The 20,331-nt window shown below is 41.8% G+C and overlaps 1 protein-coding gene across 3 annotated transcripts in view; it reads left to right on the plus strand.

The window, feature by feature from the left end:
- The window catches only part of SLTM (SAFB like transcription modulator), a 42,838-nt gene extending 35,604 nt beyond the window's left edge, over nucleotides 1–7,234 (plus strand). For all 3 annotated transcript variants that reach the window (XM_036107045.2, XM_036107047.2, XM_078079274.1), the window contains exons 17-21: nucleotides 666–836; nucleotides 2,138–2,452; nucleotides 2,566–2,710; nucleotides 4,092–4,252; nucleotides 6,170–7,234. In XM_036107045.2, the coding sequence (XP_035962938.1) occupies nucleotides 666–836; nucleotides 2,138–2,452; nucleotides 2,566–2,710; nucleotides 4,092–4,252; nucleotides 6,170–6,278 (901 nt within the window). In that variant the 3' untranslated portion in view covers nucleotides 6,279–7,234. The remainder of the gene's footprint in view (nucleotides 1–665; nucleotides 837–2,137; nucleotides 2,453–2,565; nucleotides 2,711–4,091; nucleotides 4,253–6,169) is intronic.
- Nucleotides 7,235–20,331: the final 13,097 nt, after the last annotated feature.

The following is a 20,331-nucleotide window of genomic DNA, read 5'->3' on the forward strand; positions in this document are numbered from 1 at the left end:
CAGTGCATCGTCAAGTAGACAGAGTCTGCTCTTTTTTCCCTTTCCCTTCCTGTTGCCAAATGTTTTTCCATTATGACTGGAAATACATCACCATAGTAGGCTTCCATGATGGTTCTCAAACTCAGACCCATTTTGAAAATTCTGACAGGGTAGTGCAGATAAACTTGGAAGTGACAGACTTGGAAAGAGGGCATTGTGTGTTTGTGTTCATGCCGCTTAACAGATACCCAAATGCAGTCATTTAATTTTCTTAATATAAGTTCTGTGAGATTTAGTTGATTGTGTTGAGAAATACATGGAATGAATGAATTGTGCTTGGGACTTACCTGTCTAACCTTTCCAAAGTTAGTGTGACTGAAAAGGTTGTGGACTCTTGGTTAGAATTTTATTATAAAATGGTAGCTGTCTTTTCCATTTACGAATTTTAAAACAGACCATTTTTCAACTATTTCCTCTCCTGTGAAATTCCTCTAACACTATATGACTTTATGCAATCTGATAATTAATTCTTTGCTAGCTTGTTCTTGTAACAGAATGTTTTATGTCTTGAGTTTATTAGCCTCTGTACCCACAGTTCCTAGCATGTGGTATGTATGACTCCAAGTAAGTGTTGTGGGAGTGTTATACAACTAATTTATATAAATGAGCAAATATTTCTCTTCAAGGCGAGATGATCCTTACTGGAGCGAGAATAAAAAGTTGTCTCTAGATACAGATGCACGATTCAGCCATGGATCTGACTATTCTCGCCAGCAAAACAGATTTAATGACTTTGATCACCGAGAGAGGGGCAGGTTTCCTGAGAGTTCAACAGTACAGTCTTCGTCTTTTGAAAGGTAGATAGATACCTTGAAAGTTGTTGTATTTGGGGGGCGCCTGGGTGGCTCAGTAGGTTAAGCATCTGCCTTCAGCTCAGGTCCTGATCCCAGGGTCTTGGGATCGAGCCCCACGTCAGGCTCCCTTCTCAGCCGGGAGTCTGTTTCTCCCTCTCCATCTGCCTCTCCCCCAGCTCATGCTCTCTCTTGCTCGCTCTCTCTCAAATAAATAAAATCTTAAAGAAAAAAAAGTTGTATTTGGTACATGAGCCTTGCTAATGATAACTTTGGTTCGCTATTAAAATCTTAAGTACTTGGGGTGCCTGGGTGGCTCAGTCGTTAAGCGTCTGCCTTCGGCTCAGGTCATGATCCCAGGGTCCTGGGATCGAGCCCCGCATCGGGCTCCCTGCTCCGTGGGAAGCCTGCTTCTCCTTCTCCTGCTCCCCCTGCTTGTGTTCCCGCTCTCTCTGTGTCTCTCTCTGTCAAATAAATAAATAAAATCTTTAAAAAAAGAAAAAAAAATCTTAAGTACTACAGCTCAGATCTGACTGTTCAGAACAAATCCTATGTTTGGTTTTTGTTTTTATTAATGTAAATGTGATTCAGTATTCAAAATTAGTTTGGGGCGCCTGGCTGGCTCATTCGGTAGAGCATGAGACTCTTAATTTTGGGGTCATGAGTTCGAGCCTCAGGTCAGGTGTAGAGATTGCTTAAATAAATAGACTTTGGAAAAAAATTAGTTTAATAGGCCACCGTAACAAGGTTAAGTAGATTGGCTTTATCTTCTTAACCTTGTTTAAAACTAGGTGGAATACTGTTAGCTTTGGATGTGCTTCAACTGTTTAGAACACTAGAATATCCTTCAGGTCGGTAGTCACTTGAGTGTTTGATGTTAATTCCTCCCAGATGCTAAACAACAATCTTCATGCCAGACATTTAGAATATAAGTTATTATAATCAAAGTTGTGGCTTTTTTGGTGACTTTGCTTTCAGTTAATTTTTTTTTTTTTTTTTTTTTAAAGATTTTATTTATTTATTTGAGACAGAGAGAATGAGAGAGAGAGCACATGAGAGGGGGGAGGGTCAGAGGGAGAAGCAGGCTCCCTGCCGAGCAGGGAGCCCAATGCGGGACTCGATCCAGGGACTCCAGGATCATGACCTGAGCCGAAGGCAGTTGCTTAACCAACTGAGCCACCCAGGCGCCCTCTTTCAGTTAATTTTTAAAGAAGCTGTGATTTTTATAAGTTATGCAAGTACAATTAAGAATAAGGCCAAGTAAGTACATCTCAGGACCTCTATTCTTTGTTCTCAATAATCAATAGGCGAGAACGCTTTGTTGGTCAAAGTGAAGGGAAAAAAACACGCCCTACTGCACGAAGAGAAGATCCGGGTTTTGAAAGGTATCCCAAAAATTTCAGTGATTCCAGAAGAAATGAACCTCCACCACCAAGAAATGAACTTAGAGAAACAGACAGGCGAGAAGTCCGGGGAGAACGAGACGAGAGGAGAACAGTGATCATCCATGACAGGCCTGATATCACTCACCCTAGACATCCTCGAGAAGCGGGGCCCAATCCATCCAGACCAACCACCTGGAAAAGTGACAGCGGCATGTCCTCCGACAAACGGGAAACAAGGTATCTTGAGTAGTTGCCAGGGCCCAGCCGGTGGCATAGAACGCATTTGGGTTTAAGGAAAAAAAGGTGTAATAAAGTTTTGATTGTCGATGTCTTTGGGTTTTGTTTAACAGAGTTGAAAGGCCGGAACGATCTGGGAGGGAAGTATCAGGACACAGCGTGAGAGGGGCTCCCCCTGGCAGTCGCAGTAATGCTTCGGGCTACGGGAACAGAGAGGGAGACAGAGGTGTGATCACGGACCGAGGAAGTGGAACACAGGTAAATGCTTGAGGATGTATTGTCACCTCTTCAGGAATAAATTCCGAGGATTTACCATTTTGATGTGGCCTCGATTAGTTAGAGTGGAACGATTGGGAGACGAGGTTCTTATAAAAGATCTTAATGTTTTTCATATTTTACTGTCAACAATTGAGCATTAATAGTCTAGGGGCGCCTGGGTGGCTCAGTCATTAAGCATCTGCTTTCAGCTCAGGTCATGATCCCGGGGTCCTGGGATTGAGTCCCTCATCGGGCTCCCTGCTCCGCGGGAAGCCTGCTTCTCCCTCTCCCACTCCCCTTGCTTGTGTTCCCTCTCTCGCTGTGTCTCTCTCTGTCAAACAAATAAATCTTAAGACAAAAACAAAAACAAAAGCATTAATAGTCCAAAGAAGTAGGATGCTAGCCCTGAAATTCTTTTCTTTTTTTTTTTTTAAGATTTTATTTACTTATTTGACAGAGGGAGATGCAGCAAGAGAGGGAACACAAGCAGGGGGAGTGGGAGAGGGAGAAGCAGGTTTCCCTCTGAGCAGAGAGCCCGATGTGGGGCTCGATCCCAGGACCCTGGGATCATGACCTGAGCTGAAGGCAGACCCTCAACGACTGAGCCAGCCAGGTGCCCCCCATGAGCAGAACTTTTAAGACGGGGTCTGTAATCCAGATATTCTGCCTTAGTCAGAGTAAAAACTCATAGACTGGCCCCCGCATTCCGATATCCACTTAGAAAAGGTATCCCGAGGAGGAGATCCTGTTCCTCCCTTGAAAATGCTGTTTTTCCTAATATAAATTGTTTTGCCAATATTATATCTCTGTACAGTACCTTCAGCTTTATTTTCTGTAGACTAAGTGTCATCACTTCTGACTCTGCTTTCCTTGGATCTTTAGTTCTATGGCCTTTGTTTCCTTAGGTTCATTCACTCTGTTTTTCATAGTCATGTATGTAAGACCTTGTAAGAATCGTAGCAATAATGAGTACTGTGTGAAATAGGACGACAACCACCGTGTCTGTATGCTGTTTGCATGTTGATCCTACACCCTACCCTGATTTGTTGTACTGTTTTGACCCCTCACTGTGCCTTCTTACACATCTATCCATCCAGGCATCATATATGGATCTAGAAATACTCAAGGGTCAAAAAGTACGTGCATGCTGAAAGCTACGGAAATAGAAATTACATTGCCCCCATACCCTGCCCTGAAGCCTGAGCAGCTTCTCAGTACAAAATAGCTGGAAACTCTTTGCATGTGCTCTGGTATTATTCACCCCCTTTTCTTCTCAAACACCTTATTGATTTGTTTCGGACACTTAAGAGCACACCAGCATAAGTGAGTCGGCATGAGGCTGCGGGTGTTGTGACTTTTCTTTTAATATGTGATTCTTTAGCACTACCCTGAGGAACGACATGTGGTTGAACGCCACGGACGGGACACAAGTGGACCAAGGAAAGAGTGGCATGGTCCACCTTCTCAAGGGCCCGGCTATCATGATGCAAGGCGGATGGGTGATGGCCGGACAGCAGCAGGCATGATAACCCAACACGCGAGGTAAGTACCCGGTTAAGACTTTTCTGCCGGCATTCATCCAAACCTTTATCCTTTCCTTAAAGGGCAGGATAGTTTCTGAGAGATTGAATGGCAACTAGCGGTCACAGTCCTAGCTTAGCCTACACATTTCCCCATGTTAACTCCGGATCTCCCCGAGATTATATGCTGGGCAGCGGATGTTAATTTGTTAGTTTATATTCCTCATTGTAAGTTCATTGATTGGCATTCTGCCCCATGGGTTGAGATCCAGGTATGTGTGTGTGTGTGTCATAATCCAGTAGATAAAGAGCACCAACTTCACGTCTGAACTGTCATCTTGTTCACTACCTGTCACTCCTAAAAGTCCTAGAAAGCAGTCCTAGAAAGGAGGAGACTGAAAGTACGTTCTGCTCCCTCCCTTTTCCAATAGCTCTAGCAAAACTGTTGCACATTTAACTATCCCAGAGCCTGTCCGTATCCTCAGAGGTGAGCTTTCTCTTGTGCACCAGCATCCATTGTGGCCCCTCAGCTGGCGAGTCTGGTCTCCCCTTCTCTTCCGTGCCCTTCTGTCTTTCCCATTCCCCTGTCTTAGAGGCGGGGCGGGCTCGCTGATCCAGCTGACTGCTGTGCTGGTCGGTTCCACCGTCAGACTGGAGTGAGTGTTGTTATATCTGTGTCTGCACGGCCTCGGCACTCATTCCACCTTTGGTTTCAAAGGTTACCAACGCCTTTTTTCTAGACACATTTATATTCCTTTATTTTCTGAGCTCTCAGTGTCCTTGGTGGTTAAGCACTATTGCTCACTGTGGCTTTTCTTTTTCGGGGGGATACTCCTCTGTTTTCTAATGCATCCGACTTTTCTTTCTGCTCTTTTGATTTCCTTTGCTGGCTCCTTCAGATGGTTGAACTTCAGATACTGCCCTTGATATTTAGCTCTATATTGTGATCTTTATGTAAGTGTTTTGCCGTCTCCATAAATTCAGGGTCACAGGCAAACTCATTCCTCTCCTGTTTCAAACCTTCATGTTCCACGTGTTGCCTTCAGCTTCTTTTAATTTGCCAGTGCCACTGTGCATCTTGTTCACCCAGACTGGGCCTCATCTTTTATCTTCTTCCACCCCTAGCATAAATTTCTAAATGTGGTTCCATTTTTAAAAAATAATTGTAATAGCTATGCCTTCTTCCTCATTTCAGCTTCTCAGATTAGTCTTTTACCTTCTCTGTTACTCACACTATTTATAAGTTTAACTCTTAGAACTGTTTTGTTATACCATTATTTGCTCCAAAGTCATGAGCTGCCTCTCTGGTCACAGATCTAACCTGCCATCCTCAGTCAGGCATTCGAACCTTTATGTAGTCTGATCTTATTCCACTTAAACTGTTTCACCATGGGTTTTTGTCTCCCAAATTGGTTGTAGGGTGTTTTGGTGGGTCTTTTTTCCCGTGTCGCTCATTAGTACCTACTACGTTGCCATTACACGTATAAAAAAAAAATCCATCCTCCTCCAAAAGAAATCCAAAAATAATTCTGTGATGATGTCCTCTAGCTCGGAGGTTCAAGTTCCTAGGTGATACCGATGCTGCTGATCTGGGGATCACACTCTGAGAGCCACTGCTTCAATCCATTCATGTGCATCCCATTAATTGGCTTACTGTGAGGCAGAGACTTTGAAGTGAGAGTGCCCAAGTTCAAATCCTTGTTCCATCATTTATTAGCCGTGATCTTGGGCAAGTTACTTAACCTCCAGATCCCAGTTTCTTCATCAGGAAAGTGGGATTAGTAATGGTCCATACCTCACAGAACTGTTGAAAAGAGTCAGTTATTTAATATGGGTAAAGTACAAAGAACAGTGCCTGATAAATGATAAACACTTAATAGGTATTAGCTGTAATTTATTCTTTTGTTCTTGACAATTTTTTCTTTTAAACCTTTTTCAGTAATGCATCCCCAATTAATAGAATTGTACAAATCAGTGGCAATTCCATGCCAAGAGGAAGTGGCTCCGGATTTAAGCCATTTAAGGGTGGACCTCCACGACGATTCTGAAAATTAGCTCTCTGCCATGGTTTCAAGATAATTTATTGAAATCTCCTGTAAACTTTACTTGACTACTTATGAAGAGGACCTCTGACTTGCTTGAGAGTTCTGTCAGACTTTTCTTTTTTTCTCTTTTTTTAAAATTTAACATGATTGCTTTTCTCAATTTTGGAGAAGATGTTTAAATAGTTCCGTTGTAACTTTTAATAGTTTTGTGTATCATTCAACTTTTTTTCTTGCAGCACCGAGACACATTTGAAAAGATGGAATCAAAACCATTTTGTTTAACGCTGTGTGAATATAAAGAGTAGTTTGCAGCTGTGTGGTAGTAGTTTCATTTGCAGCATTAGCTCTGTGGTGTCAGGCTCTGGAGTTTCTTGTCACCAAGCGTTTTCAGCCTCCATTTTGTAGGCTGTCTAAGCTTAAAAAAAGTCTGCTGTCTAATTTTTAGAGAATAAGATTGTTCCTTGCATTTCTGAGTATTATGTAACCTATTTTTGCAGAAGGTACTGTTACATTAAGTGCATCTGTGTATCCTGGTTTAAAAAAAATGTACTCTTTTTTGAAATAAACCTTCATATTCTGTATAGTTGCTAAAGCGTTGAGAACCTTTTTAATTGTAAAATGAGAGCCGATTTTCAGGTTAGTGTAGCAGCACACTTGTTCGGGTTTGCATGGTATGAAACCAAATAGATTAATGAAACCTTGGCCATGAGGTTTGTATCACTGAGGTTTTTAGACTGAGTTGTGCAGGTAAGTGCACTTTTATTAGGTAATCTACACTGTTCGGTGGATAAATTCCATCTCTGGGAATTGTGTGGGTACTAATGTTTCCATGTTCCCAACTATGTTGAGAACTGGAAAAAACCCAGGTTCTAGCTTGGTGAATCAGTTGGGTTTTGTAAATACTTGTATGTGGGAAGGCATTGTTGTCTCTTTGTGAAAATAAAAATCCACACCTGGAAGTGTATGTGTCTTTGTTTCCAGCTTTTTAGGTGTTAGTCCTCCCCTTTCTGGAGTTAAACCCAAAGTAAGTGACTAGGTTTAGAGCTATGAAGGCAGTCTTTTGGTTTTTATTCCTTGGAAATAAATCTCACTTTGATTTTCACCTCAGTAGCTGGGTAGCACGCTCTGGTGAAGTGTTGGTGAGTTAACCAGAAATCTTACAGCTTTTTTTTTAAAGGCATCTTTTCTAAGAAAGCCCTTCGAGGTGAATTCTGAATACCACCTCTTAAAGCCTCCCATATTCCTTCCTATAAATCAGTGATGAATAATCCAAATAGTCTAGATTGTTGGATAATTCAACAGTCTGGGTGCTCGTATAAAGGGAAGGATGGGAATAAGGGGTCACCCTGAGGCCACCTTTTGATTTGGGAAGTAGTCTTTGTAGAAGTTCTTGTAAATGTCCATTGGTGGCCATGGTGTCGGGCTCATGAGATGACTCAGACTTCTGAGTGGCGTGGGTAGCCACAGTATCCTGGTCTTTGGCCTTTTGGGGAACTGGTGCTTTTGTATTGCTCTGGGTTTCATAACCTTTTTGGCCCTTCTTAACCCCACAACTGATGATTTCCGTTTGTAAAGGTTGCTGGTTAAACAGAGAATTGTACTGGTAGAGCTGCCAGCTGGACAAAATTGGAGGTCTCCCTGGGTGAGCTAGGGCAGTGGTTCTCAAGCCTGGGCCCACCCCCAGACATTTCCACAAAAGTTCCACAGAAGTTCCCCCAGATGATTCCTATGTGCAGGTGGCATTGAGAATCACTGATAGAGTCCAGAGTAAGTAAAACCAAACGCTCTCTGAAGAACAGCCAGTGATTTTGTGGGTAGGAGAGTTTTCCTCATCACTGCTCAAACACATTATTTCAGTTTTAGAGACCCCATCTTTTGCCAGTGGGGATGAGGTGCTCTGATTAATTGAATTTTCTAGTCAACTGGTGATTAGTAACTTTATGTAGTTGAACCACTCAGGAATGGACAAAGGAGGACTTGTGCACCAACTTTAGGAACTTGTGTCCATAGCTTTCAGAACTGTCCTGGTTAAGCTGTGAAATCTTAATATTATTATTATTATATATTATAGTCATTTGTTTTCATTCTGTTAACTAGAGAGTCCCCTCTGAGAAGGGTTTAAAAGGGTTTTAGCGGGGTACCAAGATTGAGAGACTAGATCAAGAGAATGTCTTGAGCCTGGTTCTGATCCTACTAGCTGAAGCATATAATTTAATCTTTATGGACCCCAATTTGTTTATCCCTAGATTTATCAACCTTTATGATTCCTACTGTCCAACTTCCATTATAATAAAAATTCAAAATTTAGGCAGCTCTGGGGGTATCTGGGTGGCTCGGTAGGTTTAACGTCCGACTCTTGATTTCAGCTCAGGTCATGATCTCAGGCTCATGAGTTTGAGCCCCACATTGGGCTCCGTGCTCAACGGGGAGTCTCTCCCTCTCCCTCTGCCCCTCCTGTCGCTTATGCACACGCTCTCTCAGTCTCCAAAAAATAAATCTTTAAAAAAAATATAGGCAGTTCTGATCATTGAATCATAGGAAATTAAAGGGAAAAAATTTTTCTCACACAATAAGGTGATTAATATGTGTATTTTCCCCATATTTAATCTATGTATTCAACATATTTTCATTCAAAATCCCAGCATGCTTTTTTTGGTAGAAATTACCAAGCTGATTTTAAACCTTACATGGAAGTGCAAAGGAGTGAGATTAGTCAAAATAATTTTTAAAAACATCAATAACAACTTGGAGGAATTACATTTCCTAATAACTGTGTCAGGCATGTTAAATATGAATGAGTATGATTCAGAGTCATCACAGAAGTTACTGTTCATTGAGTACTTACATGTGCTAGGCATTGTTACTAGGTAATTTACATGCATTAACTAATTTCCACAACAATGTTATGTTGTAGGTGTAGGTACTATTTTAGGTGTAGGTGCTATTATTATTCCTGTTGTATATGTGTGGAAACTAAAGAAGTTTATCCAAGGTAATAAAGATAGCAAGTGGGTTAGAACCAAGATTCAAAGAACATCAAATCATTTCATCCAGTGTAGGGCATATATGCATATATAGTAAGCGTGTGTGTAACGTTACAGGAAACTGCTACAGAGCTTTCTGAAGTGGTTGTACCATTTTTCATCAGCAACGTAAAGGGTAAAAATTGCTCCACGGACTCATTAACACTTGGTATTGTCAGTCTTTATTTCAGCCATTTTAATGGGTGTATAGAGCTATCTTGTGGTATTAGTTTACATTTCCCTGCTGACAAGATGTTGAGTGTGTTTTCATGTGCTTATTGACCACTGATCTATCTTTGTGAATTGTGTCTTCAAATACCCATTTTTAAATTGTGCTTTTTAAAGTCTTAAACGGAGTTGCAGGATCTCTTTATGTGTAATGGATACCAGTCCTTTATCAGATATATATTGGAAATATTTTCTTCCAGTCTGTGGTTTGCCTTTTCATTTTCTTTGTTTTTTTTAAGATTTATTTTTTTGAGAGAGAACACGCTAATGGGGGGAGGGGCAGAAGGAGAGGAGAGAATCTCAAGCAGACTCCCTTCTGAGCACAGTGGGACTCTGTCCTAGGACCCTCGGATCATGACCTGAGCCGAAATCAACAAGAGTTGGATGCTTAACTGACTGAGCCACCCAGGTGCTCCTGCCTTTTCATTTTCTTAATGGTATCTTTTGAAAAATAGTTTTGTTTTGTTTTGTTTTTAAGATTTTATTTATTTATTAGAGAGTAGAAGAGCACAAGCAGGGTGAGCGGCAGAGGGAGAGGGAGAAGCAGACTCCCCGCTGAGCAGGGAGCCAGACACGGGGCTTGATCCGAGGACCCCAGGATCATGACCTGAACTGAAGGCAGATGCTTAACTGACTGAGCCACCCAGGCACTCTTGCCTTTTCACTTTCTTAATGTTATCTTTTGAAAAATAGTTTTTCGTTTTGATAAAGTTCAGTTTATCAATTTCTTTCTTTCAAAGATCAGAAATATTTTTGCTCTAGGTAGAAATCTTTGCCTATCCCCAAGATCACAGGTTTTTTTCCTGTGTTTCTTCTGGGCCTTTTATAGTTTTAGTTTTTACTATCCATTTCAAGTTGACTTATGTATGGCATAAACTAAGGGTTGAGGTATATTATTTTCTATATGGATATCTAGTTTCCCCAGTATAATTTGTTGAAAAGGCTATCTTTTTCCTAGAAATTACTGTAATCACCTTCGTTTTTTCTTTTTTTTTTCTTTTTGGTAAAGTAGGCTCCACACCCAGCTTGGAGCCTGAAGTGGGGCTTGAACTCATGACCGTGAGATCAAGACCTGAGCTAAAGTCTAGAGTTGGGCACTCAACCAACTGAGCCACCCAGGTGCCCCCTTAACATCTTTGTTTAAAAAAAATCTATTTATTATGTGTGAATCCACTTTTGGATTTTGTTCTGTTCCATTGATCTCTGTGTCTATACTTTCACAAATACCACACTGTCTTGATTACTGTATCTTTATATTAAGTCTTAAAATCAGGTAATATAATTCTTCCAGTGTTGTTATTTATGCTTTTTCAAAATTATTTTGGCTAATCCCACTCCTTTTAAAATCAGCTTGATAATTTCTACAAAAAAAGGGTGCTGGGATTTTGAATGAAAATGTGTTGAATATATAGATTAAATTTGGAGAGAACTGACATTAACAATATTGTATCTTCTAATCCATAATTATTGTATCTCTTCATTTAATAGGTCTTCCTTAATATCTTTTAGCAATGTGTTATAATTTTCAATGAGTAGGTCATAATACATTTTTTGTTAAATTTATCCCTAAGTATTTAGTATTTTTGATGCTATTGTAAATTGTATTAAAAGTATTTAATATCATATTGTCCATTGCTAGTACATAGAAACATAATTGATTTTTGTATATTGATCCTTGTATCTTTTTTTAAAAAGATTTTAAGTATATGTCTACACCCTATGTGGGGCTTGAACTTACAACCCTGAAGTCAAGAGTCTCATGCTCTACCGACTGAGCTACCCAGGCTCCCCTGCCCCTTGTATCTTTTGACCTTCCTAGATTTACTTCTTAATTCTACTAGCTTTGTTGTAGATGCCTCAGGGTTTTCCATGAACACCATCATGTCTTCTGGAAACAAAGGTAGCATTAGATCTTCCTCACCAATTTCAATGCCTTTTTTCCCTCTTGCCTTACTGCACTGGCTAGTATCTCCAATAGAATGTTGAATAAGAGTAGTGAGGGCAGACATTCTTGCGTAATTTCCAATTTTAGGGGGAAAGCATTCAATTTTTTTGCCATTAAGTATGATGTCACCTCTCAGCCTTTTCATTTATATCCTTTATGAGGTTGAGGAAGTTACCACCTATTCCTAATATACTGGGAATTTTTATTACAAATGGGTATTGAATTCTGTCGAAGGCCTTTTCTGTATCTACTGAGATGATTGTATGGGTTTTCCCCTTTATTCTGGTAATATGGTGAATTACATTGATATTAAAATATCAACCTTGCATAGTAGAGAAAATTCATACTCAGTAATGATTTTTCTTTTCCTTTCTTTTTCTTTCTTTCTTTTTCTTTCTTTTCCTTCCTTCCTTCCTTCCTTCCTTCCTTCCTTCCTTCCTTCCTTCCTTCCTTCCTTCCTTCCTTCCTTCTTTCTTTTTTCTTTTTTCCTTTCTTTCTCTATCTCTATCTCCAGATATTGATATAGCTGGGTTTGGTTTAATAAAATTTGAAGGACTTTTTCAAAACTGCTTTACTGAGATACAATTCATATACCATCCAATTCACCTACTGAAGTGTACAACTCGGTGATTTTAGTACTTTCACAGATCACCACAGTGAATTTTAGAACATTTTCATCACCTCAGAAAGAAACACTGTACTTTTTACTGTAACCTCCTCAGTCTCTCATTTCCCTGGCCCTCCCCAATCCTAAGCATTTATTTTCTGTCTCAATAGATTTGGTAATTATGGGTATTTTATGTAAGTGAAATCATGTTATCTTTTGTGACTGGCTTTTTTCCACTTAGCATAATGTTTTCAAGGTTCATCCATGTTATAGCATGTTATCAATATTTCATTTCTTTTTATGGTTTAATGATTTTCTATTGTGTGGATATACTACACGTTATCCATTCATCAGTTGATGGACATTTGGTTTGTGTTTGCCTTTTGGTTTTATAAATAATACTGTTATGAACATTCCTGTACATGTTTTTATGTGGGCATATGTTTTCATTTCTCTTGGGTATACACCTGGGAATGGAATTGCTGGATCATTTGCTAACTCTATGTTTAATTGCTTGAAGAACTGCCAGACTATTTTCCACATTTGTCCTTTAATTTTCTATTTCCATCAGCCCCATGTGTGGGTTCTGGCATTTTCACTTTCTCACCAATGCTTACTTACCTGACTTTTTGATTCTATCCAGTGTAGTGGGTGTCAAATGGTATCTCGTTGTGGTTTTGATTTACATTTCCCTGATGACTAATGACACTGACCATCTTTTCCTTTGCTTATAGGTCATTTGTACATCTTCATTAGAGAAATGTCTATTCAGACCTTTTACCCATTTTTTCAATTGTTCTGTTTGCCTTTTTGTTACTGAGTTGTAAGAATTCTAGGTAGAAGTCCCTGGTCAGATATATGACTTCCAAATATTTTCTCCCATTCTGTGGGTTGTCATTGAACTTATGGTACCCTTTGAAGCACAAAAGTTTTTAATTTTGACTTAGTACAGTCTATTTTTTTTTCTTCTTGCTTGTGTTCTTGGTATCATTTCTAAGAATCTGTTGCCAGAGCAGAAGTAATGAAAATTTACCACTGTGTTTTCTCAAAGAGTTTTACAGTTTTAGCTCTTACATTTAGGAGTATTATCTATTTTGGGTTAATTTTTGTATATGTTACAGGTAAGGGTCAAATATCATTTTTTTGCATGTGTATCATTGGTTTTCCCAGCACCATTTGTTGAAAAGACTATTCTTTCCCCACCAAATAGTCTTGGCACCCTTGTCAAAAACCAGTTGACCATGGACGCATGGTTTTATTTCTTGACTCTCAATTCTCTTACATTGATCTATTTGTCCATATGCTAGTATCACACTACCTTTATTTTTGTTGCGTTATAGTCAGTTTTGAAATTGGAAAGTTTGAGGTTTTTTTCTTTGTTTTTCTGTTGTTTTTGTTGTGTTGGGGGTAAGAATTTTTGCATTGTTTCCATGAAGAATAGTCTGTAGTTTTCTTGTAATGTTTATGAGGATAATGCTGGCTGCACAATGTGATAGAGAAATGTTTCTTCCTTTGTCTTTTTCTAAAAGAGTTTGTATAAGATTGGTATTTTTTCCTTAAATGCTTAATAGAATTTACCAGTAGTGAAACTATGTGGGCATGGAATTTTCTTTTGGGGAGATGTTAAATTTATAGATTCAATTTCCTAAATAGACGTAGGGCTATTAAGATTTCCTGTTTCTTTTTGAACCAATTTTTGTACTTTTTGTCTTTCAAGGAATTTATCCATTTTACCTAAGTGAACACATTTATTGGCAGAAAATTATTATGTTACCTTTTACAATCTGTAGGATTTGTAGTGATGCCACCTCTTCCATTTCTGATACTGGAAATTTTTTCCTTTGCTCTTTTTCTCTTGATCAATCTGGCTAAAGTAATTTTAGAGTTTTTTTACCCCCAAAGGACCAGCTCTTGGTTTTGTTGATTTTTTTTTTTTTAATCCTTTGTCTATTTTCTACTCATTTTTTCTGATCTTACTCTTTGTTATCTTCTGCTTGTTCGGGTTTAATTTGCTTTTTCTTTCCTTAAGGTGGAAACTTAGATCATTTTTATAGGCCCTTCTTTTCTAATTGTTTTATAGATTTAAAGATTCTTCTTTAAAGATGGTGGAACACAATACAAAAATACTTGGATAGATGAAAGGCAGAACTCTGTTACTTACAGTTCTGAGTGAGTTAAAGCTTCCATGCGGTGCAGCACAAAGGGTTGCACCCCGGGACATGGTAACAGCAAATTAGAGAAGTAAGGGGCAGCTTAGGTATGGCAAGTGGGATGAGGTTAGCTAGGTTTCATGGGCTCTCCTGAGGATCAGCTATTTTGAATAATTTCACTTGGCTGCATAGGGATTGTCCTTAGTTGTCTGGTACCTGGCCGCAGGGTAATTAGGGTGGGTGCATCGTGGCCCAGGGTATGAGAGCCCAGTAAGGGAATTGGCTAGGGTGTGGACTCAGCCACTCAAGAAGGGAAACTGACTTGCTACTTAGCTAGGGCCTTTAAATTGGGTCAAGAGAGCATTTTTAATTTCTAGAGATAGTTGCTAAGGAAATGAAGTATAGATCTTGAAGAGCTATCTGCATGTCTATGTTCATTACAGCATTATTTACAATAGCCAAGACATGGGAACAACCTAAATATCTATTGATGGATAAAGAGATTTATCATATTATGATAAATGTGATATACATCATATTGATGTGTATGTGTGTGTGTGTATACATACACACAGTGGAATATTATTCAACCTTATAAAAGAAGGTAATCCTGCCATTTGGGATCACATAGGTGAATCTGAGGGACTTCATGCTAAGTAAGCCAGACACAGAAAGACAAATACTGCATGATCTCACTTATATGTGGAATCTAAAATAGTCAATTTAATAGAAGCAGAGAGTATAGTGGTGGTTGCTAGGATGGGAGGAAGGGGGAGATAGGGAAGTGTTGCTCAAAGGCTACAAAGTTTGAGGTATGCAAGATGAAAATGAGTTCTTGTGTACAACAGTGACTATAGTTAATAATACTGTATTGTATACTTGAAATTTGCTAATAGGGTAGATCTGAAGTGTTCTCCCTACAAAAGGAAGGAAGGAGGGAGGAATGGGAAGGAAAGGAGAAAGAGAAATGGTAACTGTTGAGTTGATGGTTACGTTAATTAGCTTGATTAAGGTGATCATTTCACAATGTATCCTGTCAGAACAGGCTGTCCACCATAAGTGTATACAATGTGTTACTTATACCTATGTGTTAATTATACCTCAAAAAGCTGAAGAAAAAAGTTTTTTTTAAGATTTTATTTACTTATTTGAGAGAGAGAGAGACAGTGATAGAGAAAGCACAGGCGGGGAGGAGAGGGAGAAGCAGGCTTCCCGCTGAACAGGGAGCCCAATGCGGGGCTCGATCCCAGGACCCTGGGATCATGACCTGAGCCGAAGGCAGACGCTTAACCAACTGAGCCACCCAGGCGCCCCTGAAGAAAAATTTAAAAAAAAAAAAAAAGATGAAATTTTATTTATTTATTTATTTATTTATTTATTTATTTTTAAGATTTTATTTATTTGACACAGAGAGAGGGAACACAAGCAGGGGGAGAGAGAGAGGGAGAAGCAGGCTTCCCGCTGAGCAGGGAGCCCGATGCGGGGCTCGATCCCAGGACCCTGGGATCATGACCTGAGCCGAAGGCAGATGCTTACTGAGCCACCCAGGCGCCCCTAAAGATAAAATTTTAAAATATATATTAAAATTGACCTCTCGATATCTTGACATCAGTTTTGAGCTCCGTTATTTGGGGTATTTGACTGGCCTAAATAGTAGAAGAGAATTTGAGAGAGTGGAGATAAGTTGTCTTGAATAACATAGAAAACATTTTATTATAAGGTGCAAAGGAAGAAAAGTAGAAGTACAAGGAACCCTTGCAGATTAGCCCATAACCAAGTTCCCCATTTATATGGCATTAGCCATGAAAACCAATCTGAAATTTCTGGGGTCTCTAACAGTATTTTGGTGGACTTGTAAAGTGTGTTAAAAGCCTAAGTTATATTTTTCACGACAATACTATCTTGGTGTATTCCTTGGGTCAAGGTGGGAGGTTCTGCAGTTATGTTGTTGAAGGGAATGAACTGATAGTTCAGTAAAATGTATTTAAATGTTAGTGGTATTTGTTGTAACCAGGAAGCGGTATTTGTGGTGACCATTGATGGAGATGCAGGGTGAGAGGTCAGGTGGCAAGCCGGAGTTGGGGGTGGGGGAAGGATGCAGTGGGGAGCGTGAGGTCCTGTCCCCCGGAAGTTGAGGGGTAGACTAATAGGAGGCGGTTGCACACTGGGGAAAGCATTAATTTCCATTAATTTTTAGAATGGTACAGATGGTAGTAAGCTCTCCATAATTTCCCCTTAGGCATGGGAGTATGAGGGCAGAGAGCAGAGAGTACACTAGGATTGTGGGCTAAGTAAACAGCGAGATCAAGAAGCATAATGGAATCCCTCCTATTGAAGAGGAAAAGCAGTAAGTGACCTGTATCTCATCTGTCAGTACCTTAGCGGAGATAGCCCATGGGCATTGCTTGCACTGGTCTGAGGGCCTGGAGGGCAGCCCTCGCCGGTGGTGGGATCTTGGACTGGGGTGATGGTATCAGTCCAAGGCAGTGTCTTCTGCATGGTGAACTCCTGGGCCAGAGCAGTGTGATCTGGGACATGGGACTGGTGTATCCTTTCCAAGTGGATACCCACTCAGATTGATATGGGTCATGGGTTTTTTTGTTTGTTTTTGTTTTTTGAGTGTTTTATTTCCTGAGAATAGAAATTACAAAATTGAACTGAGAGGAAAAAAGCAAACTAAAATCCTGAGAATCTGATGACCATTTAATCCTTTTAAAGTCACTAACTCTTTTTTTTTTTTTTTAAAGATTTTATTTATTTATCTGAGAGAGAATGGGAGACAGAAAGCATGAGAGGGGGAGGATCAGAGGGAGAAGCAGACTCCCCGCCGAGCAGGGAGCCCGATGTGGGACTCGATCCCAGAACTCCAGGATCATGACCTGAGCCGAAGGCAGTTGCTTAACCAACTGAGCCACCCAGGCGCCCTAAAGTCACCAACTCTTGGGGCGCCTGGGTGGCTCAGTGGGTTGAGCCTCGACTCTTCATTTTAGCTCAGGTCATGATCTCAGGGTCGTGGGATCGAGCCCCACGTCAGGTTTGCGCCAGGCCTGCGTCAGGCTTGCTTCCGCTCTGCGTTCAGTGAGGAGTCTGCTGGAGATTCTCCCTCTGCCTCTCCCCACCCTGTGCTCACTCTCTCTAAAATAAATAAATCTTTAAAGTCCATAACAGTTTTAATAGAAGTGCCTTAATTTTACATTCACAAAGCTAATTACAATACACTATAATGAATTTGGGGTTTTTTTTTTCTGTTTTTTCTTTCTTCCTTTCTTTCATCAGAGGGTATAAACGTCCCTCCTACAACCTATAATATAATAAGGCTGAGCTGCTTGTGGGATTTGAAGGCAGTGTTGCGCCCGCGAGCTTGACTCGCGAGTACCCGGTAAGTGCGGGGCTCTGGGCGTCCGGGCAGCCAGCGCGGTGGCGGCGCCCGTGAGCCTGGCGTGACTGGGCCGGAGGACGGGAACCCAGCGCCTCAGGGAGCGCGGCCAGACCTCCGGTCTCCCCAGCAGCCCAGGGGTTTGCCCGGATGGGTGATGAGGGGGGTTCTGCAGCAAATGGGTTTCAGGCCCCACGGCCTGCCTCCGGGGCGCGTCCGGCCCGTCCGATCTGTGCGGCGCAGGGGGTTGCAGCTGCAGCGTAGACCGTGTGCAGACCCTCCGACTCGGCCAGTCCCCACGGGCCCCGTGTCCGGGGTGTTGGTTTGATTGCTGGCAGGCAAGCTGGCAGGGCCTTCGGGCTGCAGAACTTGCGTTAGCCACGCCCCATGTCGCGTGGGCCCCAACGTTTGCCCTGTTTGAAACAGTGACCGACTCGGAGGGTTTGGGCCTCCGGGTCACGAACCAATGAGAGCGCTCAGCCCGAAAGCAACCAGACCGACGGCCTGTGGGATGGTGCGCGGCTGCCCCTGGCAGGCTTTTGTAGCCCCGCGCCGGTTTTGCTCGAGCACGCAGGACTGTCACCAAGGAGGGGCTGTCTCGCTTCATCGGCGTGGGACATGGTGTTGATTTTATTATTATCTCTGAATGTGCTTTTCATTTGCAAAGTGGGATTTTCTGTCTTCCTTCTTGATAGTCCACACTGTCCTGTGGCAATGGCCCTGGACAACTCATTTTTATGTCCTTGAGGGGTTTGGGGGGAGATCCCAGAAGAATTATGCACCTATTTATAATCTGAATACTGAAGGTTTTCTGGGTGGTGGAAATGCAGGTTCAAATCCCATATGAGATGAGATGAGATGAACAAATGTCTGGCCTGACAGAAAATGTGTGGTTAACAGGTCCCAGAAGACAGTGCACCCTCAGTCTAGCTTCTTGCCCTTACGGGATGGAGGCAGGATTGAAAATCCTTAAAGACAGCGGAGGCATTATCCAAGGACCACATACATGAGTTTTCATACATACATAGAGGCTAGACATGCCCTCTTTAAAGATAGGAAAGGGCATTGGAAAGTTGTTTGTTTAGTTGGTGTAAGTTATGAGTTACCCAAGGAGTCTTAAATTAAGAGAGAATAGGCCTGGGGCAAGATAGAGACCCATTTATGGGTCCATTTGCAGACTAGAGTTTAAAGAGAAGTTATTTGAAGAGACCATTATAGGTCTCATTTAACTGGCTGGCTGGGACCTTTTGGGAAGGTCAAAGTTCAGTTGAATGCCTTTTCTAAGAGCCCACTGTTGTGTAGTCTGAGAAGTGAAATGTGTGTCTTGGTAGCTATCAGTAATTTCTAGAACTCTGAAGGGGATGAGGAGTGTCTGGTGAGGCGTTGTATTTTGGCCTTAGCATACAGAGAGGCATGTGTGACTTTGATTTATATCTTGGTTATCTGTGAGGCAAGAGATTTGGAGTTTTTTACCTTGAGGGGAGGGGACCAACTTTTAGGCAGTGGCCCCAAAGTTTGTAAAAATGTGCAGATGGTGCTAAGATGACTGCCTGAAATTCGGCCACATGTGCTTACTCTTGTGTCCTGTCCTTTATCAGGGACATCCTGGTTAAGGGCCGAAAGCAGCAACATCTCCCTGGGCTCCCTCCCGTATGGTGGTGGCCGTGCTCTCCGTACGCTGTGAGCTTGCACTGCTGTTCACTCAGTTAATCGCAGGCAGCCCCCCAGGTAGTCCAGGGTCCGGAGGAGGGGTGGCATCTGGCAAGGGGCTGAGAACACAGGAGGCCATTTCTCTTGCAATCGGAATAAGCCGCAGGGCCCCCGTTTGGCTCTGTCCTACAAGGAGGCCTCAGTAGCAGTGCTGAGCCTGTGGAGTGTCACTGCCATGAGCCAGGGCGTGATGGGCAGCTGGGTACAGAGAGTCATAGGCTCGGGGTCTGTGGGAGCCGCTCTTTCCAGGGCCTCTCAGGATGTGGCCAGCAATTGCTGCTCTGGTGGTATTACAGCATGAGACTGAGGAGGGTGCTTCCCGGCATCAGAGGTGGTCCAGAGACCGGGGGTAGGAGGGGAGGTTGTCATAGCCCCTCCAAGGAAGTGCCTGTTGATTTTCATTTGGACAGATTCTAGGGCCTTTTGTTGGAGGGAGCCCCATTTAAGATGGACTGATTTGTAAGTAGTAGCGTCAGTGAGATTAAGTAACACTTGAAATGAGGATTGTGTTGCCTCCAGAACCCAAAAAGGACTAAAAAATGTTGACTTGTATGTCCTTAATGAGTGTGTCAAATGAATCTCCTCGGAGATGGATGTCATCAAACTAAGGTAATACCTGTGCCCCTGGAGGAAGGTAAATGCAGTTAGGAGCTTTTCTGCAAACATTGTGCGTGATGGCAAAGCTGCCGAGGTGCCCCATGGGTGGTCTGGTCATGGTGTATTGTGTTCCTTCGAAGGTGAAGGCAAGCTGGCGGAGGGGCTGTGTGAATAGGCACTAAATTGAACATATTAGCCGGTTTCTGATTGGATGACGTTAGTAATTTCAGTAATACTGGGTATTGAGTGTGGGGGCCTTCATGGATGGGACCACAGCATTTAAGATTGCAGTGATCCAGGGGCACCTGGGTGGCTCAGTTGGTTACTTGTCTGCCTTCAGCTCAAGTCATGATCCCAGGGTCCTGGGATCGAGCCCCACATGGGGTTCCCTGCTCAGAGTCTGCTTCCCCCTCTCCCTCT

The sequence above is a fragment of the Halichoerus grypus genome, chromosome 8, assembly GCF_964656455.1.
Source record: "Halichoerus grypus chromosome 8, mHalGry1.hap1.1, whole genome shotgun sequence".
NCBI classification, from domain to species: Eukaryota; Metazoa; Chordata; class Mammalia; order Carnivora; family Phocidae; genus Halichoerus; species Halichoerus grypus.